Source organism: Dermacentor andersoni, chromosome 7 (assembly GCF_023375885.2).
Source record: "Dermacentor andersoni chromosome 7, qqDerAnde1_hic_scaffold, whole genome shotgun sequence".
In the NCBI taxonomy this organism is placed as follows: domain Eukaryota; kingdom Metazoa; phylum Arthropoda; class Arachnida; order Ixodida; family Ixodidae; genus Dermacentor; species Dermacentor andersoni.
Window position 1 is genome coordinate 104,810,606 of NC_092820.1, and position 19,035 is coordinate 104,829,640.

General features: G+C 47.7%; 1 protein-coding gene across 2 annotated transcripts in view; it reads left to right on the plus strand.

Annotated features, from left to right (window-relative positions):
• LOC126534730 (uncharacterized) overlaps window positions 1-19,035 on the plus strand; it is a 99,126-nt gene that overhangs the window by 25,497 nt on the left and 54,594 nt on the right. For both annotated transcript variants that reach the window (XM_055072571.2, XM_055072572.2), the window contains exon 2: window positions 5,165-5,260. In XM_055072571.2, the coding sequence (XP_054928546.1) occupies window positions 5,194-5,260 (67 nt within the window). In that variant the 5' untranslated portion in view covers window positions 5,165-5,193. The remainder of the gene's footprint in view (window positions 1-5,164; window positions 5,261-19,035) is intronic.

The window sequence follows — 19,035 nt, forward strand, 5'->3', positions numbered from 1 at the left end:
GCACTTAAGATAGGGATGCCTTGATGCATTTGCGTAGACCCCTTACACGTTGTTGTATCTACATGGGAAAGATGACATTAAAGTTCTTATTTTTTTCAGAAACTTTAGACGAACCAAAAGTAAGGATATGCACGGATTGAAAATACAACCTATTCTTTTTGTTGTTGACCTGCTCATGCCTGGCGTCACTTACATTTACAACATGTCTTTAACCTCTGTCATTTTTTCTCAACAGATAAAATTGCAAGGGTAAATCTAATGCAGAAAGCTGGAGAACTAGATAACCTAGGTATAGACCAATCTCAATTCTTGCATTGTTTTCAAAAGGTTCTAGAAAAAATTATCCTCGTGAGGATGACAGCTTTCCTCAATTAGGTGTACTGTTTTACCACCGTTTCAGCATCATTTCAGGTCATGCCGCTCGACTGAAACTGCTCTTCGTAAACAGAAGTAATTTTGAAATCAAATGGACAAGGAAACTAAAATCGGAAGTATTCCTAGATCTCTCAAAAGTTTTCGACAGTATTAACCATGGAACACTATTAGAAAAATTGGATTGTTAGGGTGGACGGATAAAAGTTTTAGGTTTAATAGGATGTTACATAACCAACAGAAAGCAATGCTATCAATAAATTGAAAATTATCTTCGTTTAAACGTAGTGACTAGGGAGTGCCTCAAAGTAGCATATTGGGAACACTTTTATTTATCATTAATACAAATGACATTGTGAATATTCATGATTCAATTTACTGTATTATTTACGCAGATGATGCGAGTTTGTTCTTGTCAGGTACTAAGGAGGATGAACTGATCAATTTGGTAATGAAATACTTAGCAAAATATATAACTGCCCGGTAAAAAACTCTCCTCGCTTAAATTTCTTCAAGACAAAAGCGTTCCTCTGTAGAGCGAAGTCCACGCCTCGCGATCTCATTCAGTGCCTCGCAGTCAGTGACACGAAGATATAACTCTCCACTGCAACAAAAAATTTCAGTGTACTTTCATGAACTGATACTATGGGGCCGTCACACTAATTACTTGCAAAGTAAACTTAGTGAAGCGTTACGTATGTTGCGCAGATGCTAGAGGTTACTACCAATACCACGAAAGTCATGGTTTATAACGCACGATTTGCTTCGTACCTGCGCTATTGTCACTTCGTTTGGTCAAACAATACTAAGATCTGTTTTAGGCTTGTAGCGCAGCTCAGGAAGAGCAAAAAAGGAAGGAGGTAGGGGTAATCAAAGGGAACGGAAAACAGAGTGAGCGCTGTTTTCCGTTCCCTTTGATTAGCCCTACCTCCTTCCTTTTTTGCTCTTCCTGAGCTGCGCTACAAGCCTAAAACGGTCATGACATACCAACTCGCCCAAACTGCCACGCTTTTGACCTTCAATACTAAGTTCGTTAGGTCATTCAGGTTCACTTCAAAAGAATGCCTTACGCGCTACTTCAGACTTGCCTTACAATGCACATAGGCGTGATGTATTCCCGAAGCTTAAAATTTAACGAATAGACCACCTTTACAAGTATTAACTTATGTGTTCATTTAAACGTGGTGTGATTAAGGGTACTAATTATATAAAAAAACATTGCAAACTTGCAACAGAATTCTGCTTTTCGCCTAAATCAATGCACCGAACGTTGGGCAATTCCATACCCACGCACTAATTACGGCCTTCACTCTCCTACTGCCTTCACTCCACACTTAACAAATACAAACAAATAAGCTATGTAAGCACATGTCATATATGAAAGAACACATTACCGCAAACATTTCTGTGTGTGAATATTAACTTTGTTGGGTGTCAATGCAAAAGAAGTTCTTTACCAATACAAGGTTATCATTTCTGCTCTTGGTGCATATATATATATATATATATATATATATATATATATATATATATATATATTCTAACGAAGAAGAAGCGCCGGTTAGCCCGGCGCATATCCAGCGTATGAAATGTACCTACAATGTCCCGGTCAGTCAGGCGCATCACCAGCGCTTTACGCTCGGGGCCGGTTCTGACTATATATATATATATATATATATATATATATATATATATAATTTTCTTGCCACAAGTAAGTACAACGAATATATGTTGCCATGCTTCTGACTGTTGTTCACGGGGAGGTGGGACTAGCGAAGCTGCCGCTGCGCACCTCTTATCCTACCACCCCCACCACGTATGTACAGTGCTCACGGAATGAAACGCGTCAATTTAGGGCTAAGTAATGCGCATACTTTCGCTTCAACCGGCTGCAGTTCGTGTCACATCGACGTAATTCTGGCGCGTACACTTACATCGGAGCCCTCGTCACCTTTGGTGACCAAATTCCTAGCGACATGACATTGTGCTCTCGCGTACTTTGCACATATGTAGGGTTGTACTAAATGCTCCGTGTCCTATTTCAATCCGTGAGCACTGTACATCAGTGTACTTACGTTGTAAATAAACTTCAATTAGAAAGTTCAACTTCAACGTACGCAGTGGCTTGAGACGACCGGCGGATGTCTTCGGACTATAGCAGCCATGGGGCAGTTCAACACGAATGACATTACAAACGCAGTCAAAGAGGAATGAATGGGACGATAAAAAGTATAAGCCAAGCATAACATCGTTAGGGAATTGTTCGAAAACTGCAAAGAAAATAGTTGGTAGCTACCCCGCAGTGTCAATACGAGCAGCAAACATACCAAGCACGGCAGGTGTTCCTCCGTTGGTGACGCGGAGGTTGTGTGATGCAGTGAGTGTGAGAACTTCGTTGAGGCGTCGGCGTAATCGGGCCCTCATCACGGATGCAGGCAAAAGGCGTAGCGCATCAGAAACCGGACAAAAGAATAACACAGACGACACACGCGTTGGGCGCCAAACGTGTGTGTCGGCTTTGATATTTTGTCACGTTTCTGATACACTGCGCCTTTTGCCTCCATCATGATGTACCAACAAGCCCAACGTGCAACTTTAGTCATCATCGCTGAAGTGTGCGTGACAGTGCTAATTAGAGCTGGGACACTGGCGCCATCTACTACAACGTCCATCACGTTCTGTTTGGTCGGCAAAATGAAAAGAGGGTCTTGCGGTAGAGTCGTCAATGTTGCGTCACCTCCGGGAGCTGCATCGCTTAGTTTTCCAGAGGCGGGCGTGGGGGCTGCATCGGAGATCGTGGGCGACGATCCTGCGGCAGTAAGGACGATGGTTGATGAGCTGGTGGCGAACGGGTCTGGTGACCTGGGAATGATGACCAGGGATTGTTAGAAGCTGCACGAAGGTCATTGTTTGGCTGTTGCGGTTCTAATGGGGGCTGGTAACGACGTTGGCTCTGTTTGGGGCGGTAATAACTGGTGAATGGCTGTCGCGGAGGGGAGGAGACAGTACGGTTATTAAAGTGGAAAACAACGTGACCTGCACGCCCGCAGGCAAAGCAGATTGACCGACCATCTGCGGTGCCCCACTCTGCTGGATTTCGGTGATGCACAAGTAGCATTAAGTAGCTGTAAAGCGGCAACGGCACATACAACATGAACTCCAAGATTAGCGACTTCTTCGTGGACTATTGCCTGCAAAAATGGTACTGTAGGCAAGTTCCATTCACGGGGGCAGGAATAAAGGGCTGCAGGAGACATGATTTCAAGTTCTCGCCGCACAATCCGCCTCAGGTCGTTTGGCGATCATGGTCGCTGCATTCCTCCCCTGTCGTCACAAGTGGACGTCACAGCTCTGTTCGGAAGACGTGCGAATGCGTTGCGATGCGGCGGCTTTTGGCTTGCTCAAAGCGTTGACACTCTTTTATGGCGCTCTTTGGCCACTTCTGGCCCTCGTGCCAATTATATCACCAGCCCACTCTTTTATGATGTCCTGTACTATTGCACAATTTTTGCACGCGAACAGGTCAAAACATCATCAGTGATCCCCTTCAGTACATGTCCGACCTTGTCTGGCTTAGCCATAACGCTCTCGGCCTTACGGCGTAGAGCCAGCACGTCCTGGATGTGAGAGAGGTATGCTTCTGTGGACGTTTGGACTCTGGTCACTAGTGGTTTGTTAGGGGTGCTCTTCCACCCAGTGGGACGGCTGAACAAGTCCCTCAGCTTGCACGTGTCCCAGTCGTTAAGCTCTTCCTCGCGGTTATTATGGTAGAACACCAGGCTAGTCAACATAATCGTCGCTTTACATTTGTCGCGGGCACTTACACGCACATATGTGGCGATTCAGTCTTCCACGTCGTAGTGATTGGCGCCGCAGAAAGTTTCTGGATCCCGCGGCTGAGTCAGGACAATCCTAGGGGTTGATGTAGGCTGCGCCATTTGGGGTCCTGTTTGGTTCTTCATGCTGTCCAGTCTGAGGTGACTACTGGGGAGCTCCGTTGTTGCCTCTCGGGGGTACCCCGCATCTCACCAGTTTCTTACGTTGCGGAAGTGAAATATATATGCGTATTTGCAATATATATAAGAAAGGCAACGATACATAGACAAGATGGCTGTCGAGACTGTTCGCACCTGATGATCATTATGATGATGATGATGACGATAATGGCCTCATAATATGGCCCATACTCACACTGGGGGATTGGCCTAGAATTGTGTGCTGTAAATTTGATTTACTTTTTTGAGGTATTACATATTAGATTAAAGACATACAAAAACACAAAAAGAACATTCAAAAACTTTACACGTCAAATTGTATTTTTCTTACTGACGCCACTCCTTGTTGCACCGTAACAATATTAAGATGCTGACTACACCGTCGCACATAAGCCTTTAGAAGCTTTTTTTCGTCAGCAGGAAGGTTGCGCGACTGCATTGGTGACACGTCTCTCAACTTGAGGAAAGGCGAGAACCGGTACTCGAAAGGCGTATTTCATGAGTTCATTAGCTCTGACACATTACATTTTACTCTTGTGACGTTTTTCTTTTTTCAGCGAATGCGCATGCGCAGCAATAAGCAAAACGAAGAAAATATATGAAGCACGTTCATATCATAGATGTGAACAAGTAAGTGGATCGCAAAAGTTGAAGTAATGCGTTCACGGACATTTCTTGTGAAATGTCACGTCTACACTTTCCTAGTTGCTCGCGATGTCAAATTACTGGCATGCTTCGGACATTCGTTTTAGGATACCTCACTCTTCCAACTGTTTCAATGTTCTTACCTTTTTTAGGTCGGCAGCTATCATATACTACTACAAGCATGACCACATTCATTCAAACAAGCGTCATCTTCCTTCTAATTTGTGGCGAATGGTGCATTGTTCAAGGTTAGTGCTTTTCATATATATATCCGTACCAAACATGAACTTTATTTATTTATTCAAGGTACCCCCAAAGGCCCTCATTACGAGGGTATTACATGAGGGGGAGGGGGCAGGCATTCGTCACAGCTTGTACATCGTACTAATACAAAAAAACAAAAAAAGCACAAAATAATAATAAAGTGAAAACATCGGTAATAAACAAGGTGAATCACACATACAGCACAGAAAAGATTAGTACATATTAGGAGATAAGGCAACTGCAATGAAAAGCGAAGAGCAACAGAGATCGAAGGGAAAAATAAAAATAAAAGAAGCAACATTCAGTTTCTGTCCAAACAATTCCTCGACTTGAGTTGCACTTCAATCTCTCATGTTCTCGTTTTGCCTGAATGTCTGCTACTATGCATCTAAGAAAACGGAACACAGGGCTTACGACAGAGAGAAGGGCATGGTAAATAGCATGAAAATAGAGTAGCAACATGCTGGCTACCGTATTTCCCGAAACAATTGAACAAAAGAAGGAAGCACGCAAACCAGACAAGTGAATACTCTAAGTAGACGCTGTCATACTCAATAAGCACTAAGATTTCATAGATCTCGACTGACAGCCACTACTCATTCACTTCAGCATAATACCTCCTAAAAACAGTGCTGATGGACGTTGAATAACTGTTCCGCATTGCCAACGCTCGGGGAACCCCTCGCATACACCCTTTGTCCTGGTCCAATCCCAGGCGCCATTTCGTTGTTTCACTCATCGTGCCCTACTGAGAAATATCGTAATACAAAGGGGGAATGTTCTAGTATTTCCGGGGGAGGGGTGACGCAGGGTCCAAAACAGGTTTCCGAACTGCACATATATATATATATATATATATCTTGATTTACTCAATTGTAACATTTATTAACAGTGGTACTTAAAGAAACTTTGTGTGACCTCGAAGAATTGCTCACTGAAGTGAAGGCCTTATAATATGAGTATATACAAGACCTCACAGTATGAGGCAGTTCATTTTCACAGCCTGAGTCTACTGTCACCACCACGAATCTGGCGTCTCGCGGTAGTGTAATCTTCCTTCATGTATTCGTATCATACTTTGATATCGCTAATACTGCTTCGCCAATGCGGAGTAACTGCAGTATCTCTCTTTCTTTTTCTGTGAGTCCAAGTATAAGAGCTGCTGCCCATGACTGCTGTTGATTCTGATTTCGAGCGAATCCCTCTTGGCGTCATCTCGCCTACTGAGTGAACCACACAGCGTGTTTCAACTATCATGCACCAAGGCTTAAAGAAAGAGCAATTGCGTTACTCGAACAAAACCTATTGCATATTGTTTCCGGTACAGTCGAGTAGCCGCAAGTAATTCTTTCGTTACTGATCTTTAATATGGCAATTATAATTATCATCTAACCCGAGAATACTGTCGTAATTATCAAAGTGTCAATGAGGCATTTAGCCCCAAATGACATCTGATAGAGGTGTTTTCAGTGACGTACTAATTGCGTAAAATTTTTCCAGACTGGTAATTAAACCCGACGATAAATGAAAAATACCACGTGACCGCGCTCCCCACCCGCATCATAAAGCAGCACCCTTATATAAGCTCACTGAAAGTAACTGTTGCGCCTGGCACCTTGATCATGGTGCGGAAGGAGCACAAACAGCAGGTTTCGCGGCTTCGTAGGTGTTCCTTCCTCTCTCTACGAACCGCCGCTGTGACCACGCACGAAACGAGAAAAGCAGTGGAATAGGCACAGAATGTTTCGAAATCCCGCCTGTGCTCACCGCATCGAAAGAGTGCGCGCCCACGTATATTTCGCGCCAGGAACTTCCTTCGGACGAAAGTTAAATTAAACTGGCGGTTTTATATTTTATTAGAGTTTATACTGGTGTATACGTGCTGCCAAAACTGGTTTGTGGCGAAAAATAAAAGTGACATAAACAGATCTGGAAGCGACTCACGTGCATGGAAAAGGCAAAATCGATGTCTTCAAGGAAGTAAATGTAACACTTCTAAATGAGCCGAATTGACAATCGGACATCTGCACTTACACGAACACACAAAAAAGAAATCCACGCAGAATCTTCCCTGGGATTTATCTGAATGATGCGTAAGCATTTCGAAGTACTGACGTGGTGTTTAATGGCAATACGCTGGTGTCTTTCGCACAATTCAGAGAACGACTGTGAAAGAACCGTGAAACGGGGAAGCGCGGCTGCAACACCGAACTGTTAAGTGAGACCTGCAGCAGACGACGTAGAAGGGGCGAGTAGAAGCATTGTTCGCTGGGGTTGTAGATAGCCCGCAGCGGTTGTAGACGTGGAATGAAATGTCTAGGGAGATGTAGCAAAGGAAGGAAACGTATGCAACATTAATTAGGTACACTGAACCACTATGAACCGTGATTAACCGTGCTGGGGTGGTAGGTATGTCTGGCGAGGCAGAGCGATCCGTATCTTGAAAGCGATCTGCAAAAGCAGCAGAGTGCGGCAGGCCCTGAGAGCTGCGTGAGCGCTGTGTTCTCGCCGCTTCGTTGGCGTTGAAGCGAGAGGCATCGCGCAGGCGAATTCGCTCACTGCTGTGGGCGCTGTGTTGAAAGCGATCGTCTAACGGGACGGATGGAGGGACAGTTTTTCCCTTGGGTAAGGATAGAAGTGCTTACGCATTTAAAACCAACAGATTTCAGTGTGCCCTGACTATCTATGAATTGGTAGGTGCCTTTGAACACCAGCTGCCGCCTAGAGGACGTGTTCGACTAGGTCTCCTCCTGCAGCTAGGCAATGCTGAGTCGACTTTATCACATCTTCGGTGGCTTTCCCAATGACTGACGCTGTATATCTACGGCAAACATCCGTTATCCTCGCCTTGAGCTATTCTCACGTGCGTCTCGATCATGCAAGCACGATCTTTCACATAACCGCAACAAAAGAAATCGAGTTGAAAGAGGTCAGGTGACCTAGCCGATCATTTTACAGGCCCGTGCTTTCCAATCCAGTGCGCATGAAAAGTCGCAACTAGTCAGATTCGTGCTTGGCTGCTACTGTGCTGGTGCCCCATCTTGACGATACCACAGAAGTGGAAGTCGTGATAGCAGGACTTCGCTGAGGAACTCATCCACCGCTCCTTCAAGAATTTCGCCCACGTAGCGCTGTCCAGTCGGTGTGCGATCGAAGATGTATCGTTCACATTTCCGGCCTTCTTCTTGCTGCCATTTGCAGCTCCCAAGGGAAGGATCATGTTTTACTTCTGCTCATTAGAGAAAGACATGACGATTGGGATGGAAGAAAACACGCCTTTAAATCTTTTCACCGACTTTGTCAATTAGCTTTTGTGATTATAGGTATTGTGGCAAAAAAAAAGATAAAAAATTTACGCGTGGCTCTGCTATCGCACACACCAGAGACAAGTGGCACCGGCGTAATTTCTGAACCACATATTGAATAGCAACTTGTCCTGGTGCCGTGGTACTGGTACCGCGCAGTCGCATGGTTTTATTTCATATTTCACGAGCTTGCTTGAAACGCCGAAAAAATCGCCGCGTAACATGTACGCAATTGTTCTTTCTTTAAATTTGGGTGCACGATAGTTAATTGGGACAGCTGTATATATTTATGACCTCCGCTTGCAAGTGGCAATGTTTCCATTCCTAATAAAGGTCGCAAATTACTAGAGGTATAGGAATTACATGATAAATTTAGATGCGTTTCTGTCGTTGGCGTCGCTGTCGTCATTGCCGTGAGGTTCCGTACGAGTGAAAGCGTGTGAGGAGAAGCCGACGAAAACGGTTCAATATCGCTGCGATATTGAGGACCGCGGCCCGCATGCGTGGCCTCTCCGGTGGCGCGTGAGGCAGGTCGGTCAGGCGGAGGAGGAGGGGCGTTCTTTTCCGCTGCTACTATGGTACCTCGATGTCCTCCTCACCAGCCGCTCCGTACAGAGTGGAGACCACTCCGTGGTGGAGACAGTCGCAGCGGCTACTACGGAGTTGGCCACGCGAATTACGGACGCCTTTGCGGACGCCGTAGGGACGCGTTGCCAGCACTCGTGTGCCTTGAAAGTGATCTGCGACGTGGACAAGTTGCACGCACGCGCTGACTTCATCGTCAAAGCGATCCACGATGCGCAGAGTGCGAGTTTTGCCGGTAGCTTCGTATATGCTGTGTTTTAGACGAGTCTTTCGCATTGAAGCGAGAGATGCTCGTAGGTAAGTTGTCTCGCGGTTGCTGCCGCGATTCCAAACTCAAGCGTTTTCACATACAGTTTATGCTGTCGTCGAGCGACGTGTGCTCATGTTTGCCAGCGCGCGCGTGACACCCTGTCGGTTAATTTAGTTTAAACACGTTGACGGGCTAGTTGATCTGAATCCATGATAGAATGTGTAAGCTCTACTGAAGCGCCGTCTATGTGTGTCTGTTTCTACGTCCTCGTTGAGCCACTCTTACATATTTTATCATTGTTAATTTACTTAGTAAGCGAATGTATAGAAGTTAATATGGCCGATAAAACTACTATACTTACTTCGTACAGCGATCTAACAATTTGCTATCACAGTCAGTGCTTCGTCTTTTGGGCTGAACTGCGAATTTTTTTCATGAATCCTTAGCACTGCTTACTGAAAAGAGAACCAATACTGATACACACATCTCTCACGTGCATTGCAGACGCCGTTGATAAAGTATCTGCCGAAGTGATCACTGAAGTCTACAGCTTTTTTCTGGGTCAGAAAAGCACGCAATGCAATTTGAGGCGATGTAAACTTACAGCAACACATTCATTATCTAGGCATAGGCTATCCATACCTCCAGAAATAATTTTAATTGTCTACCGCCTTCTCTCTCAAAAATATTATAAGCTTTGTCGTGCGTGTAAGTTCAAATATATTGTGTATGTGCGTGGTCTTTGCAGTGGAAGATTAAAATAATGTTGAAGTGCGAAAATACGGACCAGGCAGCCGCCACTAGGGCTTGTAATGCGCGTGTCCTCCTGTTGTCACGATTTGCGTAAATAAAGCGAAACTATGAATTAAAAGCCGTGTACGTCGGCGCCAACAATAATGCAGTAAGCTATTAGCCCCAGTAACACTTCAAGGGAAACGGTCGAGGAAAGTCAAAAGAAACCTCAAATTATGTGGATGACAAAGCTGTTTTAATGACATTCTAGGTGTGCGTGTATCGCCGCTCTGCCTCCTCCTGAAAACTACGGAGTGGCAGGTGGCCCCTCCGGAGTTGGCTCAATGCCGTTTTCGGCGATTGAGCCGGATCTGCACCAAATTTATCGAAGATTGATTCCACCCTGCCGCGAAAGAAAAAAAATGTTATGCTGGCGGTTTGCGGCCAACGAACAGCGCCCTGCAATTGAAACAGTATACTAGGAGCGCGTGGCTGCCGGCACTTCTTGCTGGCGCAAGAAGTGCCGGCAGCTACACCAATCGTCAAGCTAATCCAACTCCAGTGGTGGGCCTGGCGCCGTATATATGGAGCATAGGATTAGCGGTTCCACACATTGAATCCCAGCTACAAGTATGGGAATACCACGAGCAGTGGGTACTCTTGAGGAACAAGCTGCCTACCGCAAAAGCGAAAATGAGGTGAACGAATGGTGAACCAAAAGATTGGCAATACAGACTGCTTGCGAAGCTTGACTTGCATGGTGTAGCACTCGGTGTAACTAACACAGCTTCCCTGTTCCACCATCTTCATGGACTAGAAGGGGCGGTGATTTTTTGTGACAGCACGGCGTCCACTAAAGAAACTCTCACTTGGGGCGCTATAACGTAAAACTATTCCAAACATTTCTATTCCAATTCTGCAATCAGCCCACCGCGATTGGTCAAAAACTTTTTTGGACCACCCCCACTTATCCTGTCTGTCACACGGCGTCACGCAAACCATGATAGCTCTCCATTTGATATGTAGTGTACGCACTGAAAGGGCATGATTTGACCGAGCACAAGAAAAATAGCTATTTCTGATTCGACCCCTTTTTGCCATTAGCCCTCGGCTATTGGTCACAAGTTTTCGAGATCCACCCACTTCACCTTCTAGTCACGCGACGTCACAAAAGCGCAAAAACTCACCGCGTCAAAGTGATGTGTACGCCTGAAAGATGCATTAATATGCCGAACAAAACTGAATTTTCTTCTGAATAGCCGCACGCTGCCCCGTTCCAAAAGGAATAGAAGATGGCTGCCGCCTATCGATCAGGCACTGGCGACTCGCACCTGCCGGAGAGCACAGGTTTATTTGCGTATATTAAATCTTTTTTGCGTGGCCGTATAACGTTTTCGAGCACTTTCGGCACGTTTACGACCTCGTTCTGCCAACTCTTCTTTGCTGAGAACCCGTTTCGGCGTCATACTTAAGCTTCCGTTGCATGTTGCCGCGATTTTCGACTTTCGACCAGCCAGCACAAGCTAAGTAAGGGAAAGCAGACCAATCACAGACGCCGGCACGACCCTCTTGATCCGGTTATCGATTTTGAGTGCAGTTGCTCGGCCCCATCGAATCCCTCTCCACGTGAGCGTGCTCCTCACCTCTTGTCAGCCAATTAGATAAGGCAAGCCGCTCAGTGTAGGCAATGTTATTCGTTTTTCAAGCAAACAAAAGTGATCTCCTATGAACGAGGAGAGCGTTTCATTGGTCTGTTCAGGCAACCCTGGGGGTTACCGCTCGATGCGTGCGTCGGCGGTTACGCAACGTTGACGTCAGGAGAATGGAATAAAATCATATTCGAATAGTTTTATGTTATAGGGCCCTTGTTTAGCGGGCGGTCAAACGCCTGTTGGTATATTCAAATTGCAGTCCCACGTTAGCATGTCTGTAGGGTTGTGTGTAAGTCGTACTTTACGATGATTATGACACATTTTGCATTGAGAAATTCAATTAGTTTGCTAACGTCTTTGTGCTACACGGAGGTATTGCGTGGTTGGGTGCGCCTGGTACGGAACAATTTTTCGCTTCAAGATGATCGACGCTGGATGCGGGACGTCAACGCTGGATTTTCTGCAACACGTGGCCTTTAACGCTGTCACATTAACATAAAGTCTAGGCTGCAGGCCCTCTTGGACTGCTGCTACACCACATTTTGGAGCTGGTTAATCATTCGACCACCTGTATACGTATTCGCTTTGAGACACCGCCCATACAACCTATCAGCTGAAAGCCTTTTGCCGAGAACCGCCCCCAAGTGAGTGCCCGTGACATACTTGGGCCAACACTGCCCAATCTGAACCTACTGAGGTTCGATGAATCCACGATGAAAGGGCAGTGGTTTTGGGACCTCTTCCGCGACAGGGTGAATGACAACATCTGGTGGTTACATCTGAACGAAAACAGTATCTCAGCAGTGAGTCAATGCATGCTAGGCAAGTAGGCAGCCAGAACCATTGCCAAATTTAAACTCCTGTTGCACTTCAAACGTTCAGACCATGGATGGAGGACCGAAATTTTTGCTGCTACGTTCGAGGCATTCTTGAAAGAGGCAGCGAACATACTTTCGTCAGGGAAGAATTATAGTGGAAACTGAAGCTCAAATTCATACAGGAATTATGCATACGCGTCATTGGCCGTAAAGGTCCAGCCGCATTGCACGATGAAGGGTGGGTAAACTTTCACTCCAGAGTCAGTTTGACGGATTTAGGATATTGGAATACCGGAAATTTACGAATACACTGTTATGATTCCGCGTGACAACGACCTCGTCAAAATAATAGCAAGTCGTTGTTGATCCCTCGCTGACGCGGTTGCTTATCCTGGAACACTACAGGGACCGCGAACAAGTTTGGTAATCGGGGTAGATATAATACTGAAAACATTACGACAAGACGCGACATGGAATGAGACCCGCAAAGAGCTGTTGGCTAGGAACTCGGTACTCGGATTGATATTGGACGGCCCAATAAGAAATGACATATTGGTCCATCGACGGAGGCAGACAAATGTGTGTGTGCTTCGAACTTCATGTTCCATGTTCGACAATCTGTCAACATCGCTGCAGAAATTCGGACAGGTTGAGAGTATGGGTATAACTGAGCAGCGAGTTTGATCTGAGCATAATAATACTGTTTTGAAATAATTTAACAACAATGTTAAGGTACGGGAGCATCGCTAAGAAGTAAGCCTCCCTTGGAAGGTGCGTCACGTCGAAATAAAAATAACCGGTAGGTAGTGTTGAAAAGGTTACAGAAAATCCTCCGCCGACTGTTCAAGAGTGACGATGTTCTACTTCAGTACGATACGGTGGTCACGCAGTATCTCGATGATGGTCATTTTGCAGACTTAGGCTCGAATGCGTGACCAACTGGGTTTTGCAGCATCATTTCTTATCCCATTGAAAATAGTTTCTCATTGCCTCTGGCGAAATGAGAAGTCGTGTGATCACGGAAATTCAGAACAAGCGCAAGACTGGAAAAACTGGCTGCGTAAAGTGCCTGATATTGTTCCGAAATACGTGACGTAACAGAATCTTCACAATGGAACCACTGCTCTGGAAGGGACTAACCCTGCAGGCTTACTTGTAGGGGAACGCCAGCGCGTTCACTCTGCCCCAACGACCTCTGGCAGAGAGGGCCAACTTGGCTACCAACGCGGACCGAATGGCCTCCGACTATAACTGTCGGGACCTGGAAATAGCTTGTGATGGAACAATGTGCGCCTGATACCGCCGTTATACATGCGTAAACAGAGCCCGGCCCCGCACTCTTCGAATTGAGCCGACATAGCTCCTCGTCTCGCCTGCTTAGAGTGACCACCTGAGTCCTCACGTTTGCGATGATTCTAGACGACTAACAGGTTCAAAAAAAAATGTCTTACTGGCTGTGAAAATTGAACGCGCACAAGTTTACTGGCTCTCCTGCACCCGAGCTCAAACTTTCTCAATCGAAATAGCATCAGTGAAAGCTGGGCGCACCATCAAGACATCATCGCGGATGAACGATCTTCAGCCATTTCTTGGGGAGGACAACGGACTTCTGCGCATAAGAGCACTAGAAAACGCATTAACCCAGTCTAATATCACGAGCCCTCTACTTCTTTCTGGCGATCATCAGGTGATGCAGCTGATCGGCCACAGTGCCACAAACGTCTCTTCCCGCTGGAATCGCAGTTACAGCGGCAGAGCTACGGGGGAGATTCCGGATCGTGGCTTCCCGGGCAGTGCATCAAGAAAGTGATCGCGAAGTGCTCGCAGTGTGCTCGTTTCCGTGTGAAACCCACCGGTGCCCCAATGGCAGGACTGTGTGCAGAGCGCGTGCCAATAGCTGAGCCTTTTGACACAGTAGGAGCGAATTGTGCAGTGCCCCATGTGTGTATACTACACTGGATGAACCAGAAGTGTCAACTCTCGCTTATTTCTTGCACGGTCGGAGGCTCACTGTTCATCCCAATTTGAAAACACTTGAGGTTGAACGAACGAGGCATACTGAGATGACGAAATTGAAAAAGAAACGAGCGAGAACCAAGACGCCGGACTAAAAGAAGGTACACCCCCCACACACACATGCACACACACACGCTTACACACACACGCTCGCACACACGCACACACACACACACACACACACACACGCACACACACGCACACTGTCGCCAGATTTACAACTGATTTATTGAAAAATACACTCATCTTTACACCTCGATTTACGTTTTTTTCGAACACTAGCCATAGACGACGCTGATCCTACACCTGCTGACAGAGACGACGCCATGTTTACGCCTCCTGCCATCGGCGCAGAGCTTCAGCTTCCCAGGTTTTGGCACAGGAGCCCCCGAGTTTGTTGTGTGCAAGTAGAGTCGTACTTTCAACTCCGGTGCATCGATTCACAGACACCAAAGTAGCCGCACGGTATCGCCGCACTACTCTCCGACATCACCGATGTCATAGACGACTTGCCAGCGGGTACACACTCGGCGACAGCATACGACGACCTGAAACTCACGGTCCTGCAGTGCCTCGAGTCAAAGCAACAGAGTAGGCGCCAGCAGATCCTGCCTGAAGAACCCGGTGGCCAACCACAGTCTGTCACATGTCTACCACATGTCTACCACAGTCCGCACACGTGATACTGGCGGTTTCAGAGGAGACAAGTCTCCTTCGGCCAGCTGCACTCGCTGACGCGATATGCGACTGCTAGCCTGTGGCATAGCTATCTATCGCCGCTGCGGGACTCTCAGAGCCAGCAGACCAACTCTCGAGCTCACAGGAAACAGTCAATCGCTTTACAAGTGCACTGGGGAAGCTAATGACGAGTGGCAACACTGGCGACCAACTTCGGCGCAACCACTCGCCTTCACAGTCTCGCAGAGTGCCTAGAGAAGAGCCGCGGCAGTTGTGCTGCCACCACCGTCGCTTTCACGAACAAGGAACTCGCTGCACCCAGCCCAGTTTGTGGGCCGGAAACACACCAGCCGGCGGCTAACGGCAGCATGCGACATCGGCCCTCGCGCAAGCCGCCTATTCTTCGTAGTCGACCGCGTCACCTGCACCCACCTCTTCGTAGACAGGGAAGCCGTGATGTCTTATCGTTCGCCCCACGGCTGCAGATCGCCAACGTGGCAAGTCAATAACCACGCTCCACGCGGTCAACGTTGCCATCGCGTCGTATGGACTCCGGTCAATAGCACTAGAAATCGGAGACCAGCGCTTGCACAGATGAGTATTAGTTATCGCCGATGTCGGCTTTGCCATACTGGGAGCGGAGTTCCTCCGCCCTTTCAACCTGGATGTGAGTATTCGCGGTACGCGCCTAAAGGATAACGTCACATTTCTCTATGCACATTGCCTGCAGTCCAACTTCGCCTCATCTGGTATCCGTACGTTTCAGCCGGTCTCAACGTACGATATTGACACTTGCTGATTTCCGTAACTCACGAAGCCCCGAAAGGATGCACGGCCAGCGAAACACAAGGTAACATCATATCACCACCAGCGGCCCACCTGTCGCCACCTGGCCACGGAGGCTCGCTGGACGGAGGTTGGAAGTCGCCCACCGTGAATTCCAACCCATTCTTCAGCTCGCCGTTATTTGTCCTCACTCCAGCAAATTGTCTTCACCTATCCATCTAGTTCCAAGACAGGACAGGGGAGGCTGGCGTCCTTGTGGTGATTACCGAGCTTTGAATGCCGTCACTACTTCGGGTCATTATCCCCGTCTCCACCAAAATATACAGCAAAATCGGTTTGATGAGCACGTACGACCAAATTCTTGTCGAACCGAGCGACACTCCGAAGAAAACAATAACTCCTCCATTTTGCCTATGTGAGTTTGCCCGTGCGCCTTACTATTTGAAGAATGCACCACTAACTTGTCAAGGGTTTGTAGACGAGGCTACGCGCGGACATCGGTTCATTTCTGTTTAATGAGTGACGACATTCTCGTTGCAAGTCGCATAGACGAGGAGCCCAAAGAGTACCTCCGCCTTCTATTTGAGCGACTGGATGAACGTGGCCTGCTCCTCAAGCCCCAGAAATGCAATTTCGGAGTAGAAGGGCTGGATTTTCTCGGCTGTCGCACTTCACTCTAAGGCATTAAGCTACTGGAATCTCGGGTGCGGGCAATCGAGGACTTCCCCTGTACAGCCCTTTTCTGAAAGCCGCGCGAGTTTCTGGGGATGATAAGTTTTCACAGGCGCTTCATACCACCCTGTGCGCAAGTTCTTCAGTCGCTTACCGACCTGCTGCTTCGAGACTCCAAAAAAGAGCGCCTACCTGCCACAGGTCCTCAGAGAACGAAAACACCTTCCAGGAAGCAAGACCATAGTTGTCGAGTGCAGTGTTGCTGCTTCATCTGTTTTCCGACGCGCCAACTCGCCTTACGGTAGACGAGTTGACGACAGCAGTGAGTACAGTACTGCAGCACACAACGGCTCAAACTGGAGACCGCTGGGCTTCTTCTCAACTCGTCTCGAACCTACAGAAGCTTGCGACATTACCTTCAGGAGGGAGATGTTGGTCATCCATATCGCTGTCAAGCATTTCCTTTACTTTCTTGAAGGCTGTAGCATTTAAATTTTGACGCAAAAGCAATTAATTTTAGATTTCAAGAACAACAGTTCCTCGTACTCAGAACGTGAGCTACGGCAACTTTCTGTTATCTAAAATTTTCTACGGAAATCTCAGCGGCCGAAAATAAGGCAGCTGACGCACCATCGCGGATCGGCGCTGTACCTGCTGGCCCTGTGGATTTTGAAGCTGTAGCCTCCACCCAGAAAAATGACCCCGAGCGGCCCCAACTGAGGGAAAAAGGCTCGGCACACAAGCTTGGGGAGGTGCCGCTTCCCTAGACAACAACAATGGTCACGTGCGACAGATCGCAAGCAGCTCCTCGCCCCTTTGTGCCCGCCATGTCTGGCGGCCTATATTCGATTCACTGCACGGGATAAAGCCATCACGGTGTCATAGCGACACAGAGGGTCATCAAAGACCGCTTCGTCTGGCGAGAGAACAACAAAGATGTTCGAAGCGGGGCAAGACGCTGCGAAGTCTGTCAACCAGGGAGAGTGACCCAGCACATGCGTCCAGCAGTGCAGACGTTTCGACCACCAGAGAGTCGTTTCGATCACATGAATTTAGACTTGGTGAGGCCTCTTCCTCCCGCCCAAAATTTAAGGTACCTCCTCACGTGTCTCGATCGGTACTCAAGGTGGCCTGGGGCGACACCTCTACAAGACATCACAGCCGACACAGTGGCAGAAGCACCCAGTGCTGCCAGTCAGGCCATGTTTGACTGGCAGCACAGGGTGGAAACGCTACCTCTAGTACTACTGGAGCTAGGATGACCTCGGAGTCATCGCAGCCAAGATGCTGTATGCGTAAGCAAACTGCGTTCCAGGCCAAATTCTCCGCCCCCAGCAAGGCATTCCGCCAGCGGCCGCGCAGCATTTAGAGAGGCTACATTCTTGGCTCGACCAGCTTCGACGTACGCTTCCACGTATCACCCGCGGGAAGCCTGTGTTTAATTCCCCGACAATGCACACAACAACGCACGTCTTTCTGCGGCGCTACTCTATCAAGCCACCACTGACTCCTTCTTGTGAAGGCCCCTTTTGTGTGACTGCGTTCAGGGAAAACCTTCAAGATTGAAGTTCGCTACAAGGAAGAGACGGCGTCGTGTGACTGCGTGAAACCAGCCTATCTTAAACATTTACTCTGCATTCCTTCTGCCATTCACACCTAATCCTCCGGCATACTACGGGGGGGGGGGGGGGGGGGGGGGGCGGAGCCCCTGCAGCTGCCGAACATCAATTTGCCGTCCCTCGCATTGGGGCATTTGCCTCTCGATCCGGAAATCCTGTTTACCTCACCGTGCCTCGTCGTCGGCTTCGAAACAGAAGCAGCTGCCCGACTGGGGCACCACCACAGCCACTCGGCAAAACTGCTTCTACTTTTGAATAAAGCCCGCCGACTCTCCGTTCTCAAGCTGTCAAAACGTGCATTCCTTGCTTCCGCCAGACCGAGCGTCGAACACCCTTATTCTTACAAACTCACTAAACCAGGAGTGGCTAAGCGTGACTTGACGCTTGAATACACTTTCCCACGTTTGTAGGTTTTTGTTCTTCCCATTTCTAAGTCCCTGCTGGCTTAGTATAATATTATAAACGAGATTTATTGGGGTTCGTAGCAACCACCGGCTCTAGCATGCACCGAGCAGTTCCCGAGCTCGAGCCTCTGCCGCGCGCTTGATGCTGCCGATGCTGCTGACTCTGTGCGCACGTTGGTTATCCTCCTTACAATGGCCCCGCGGAAATAAAGGAGCCATCCTGGCGACTTAGTTTTCCGGAA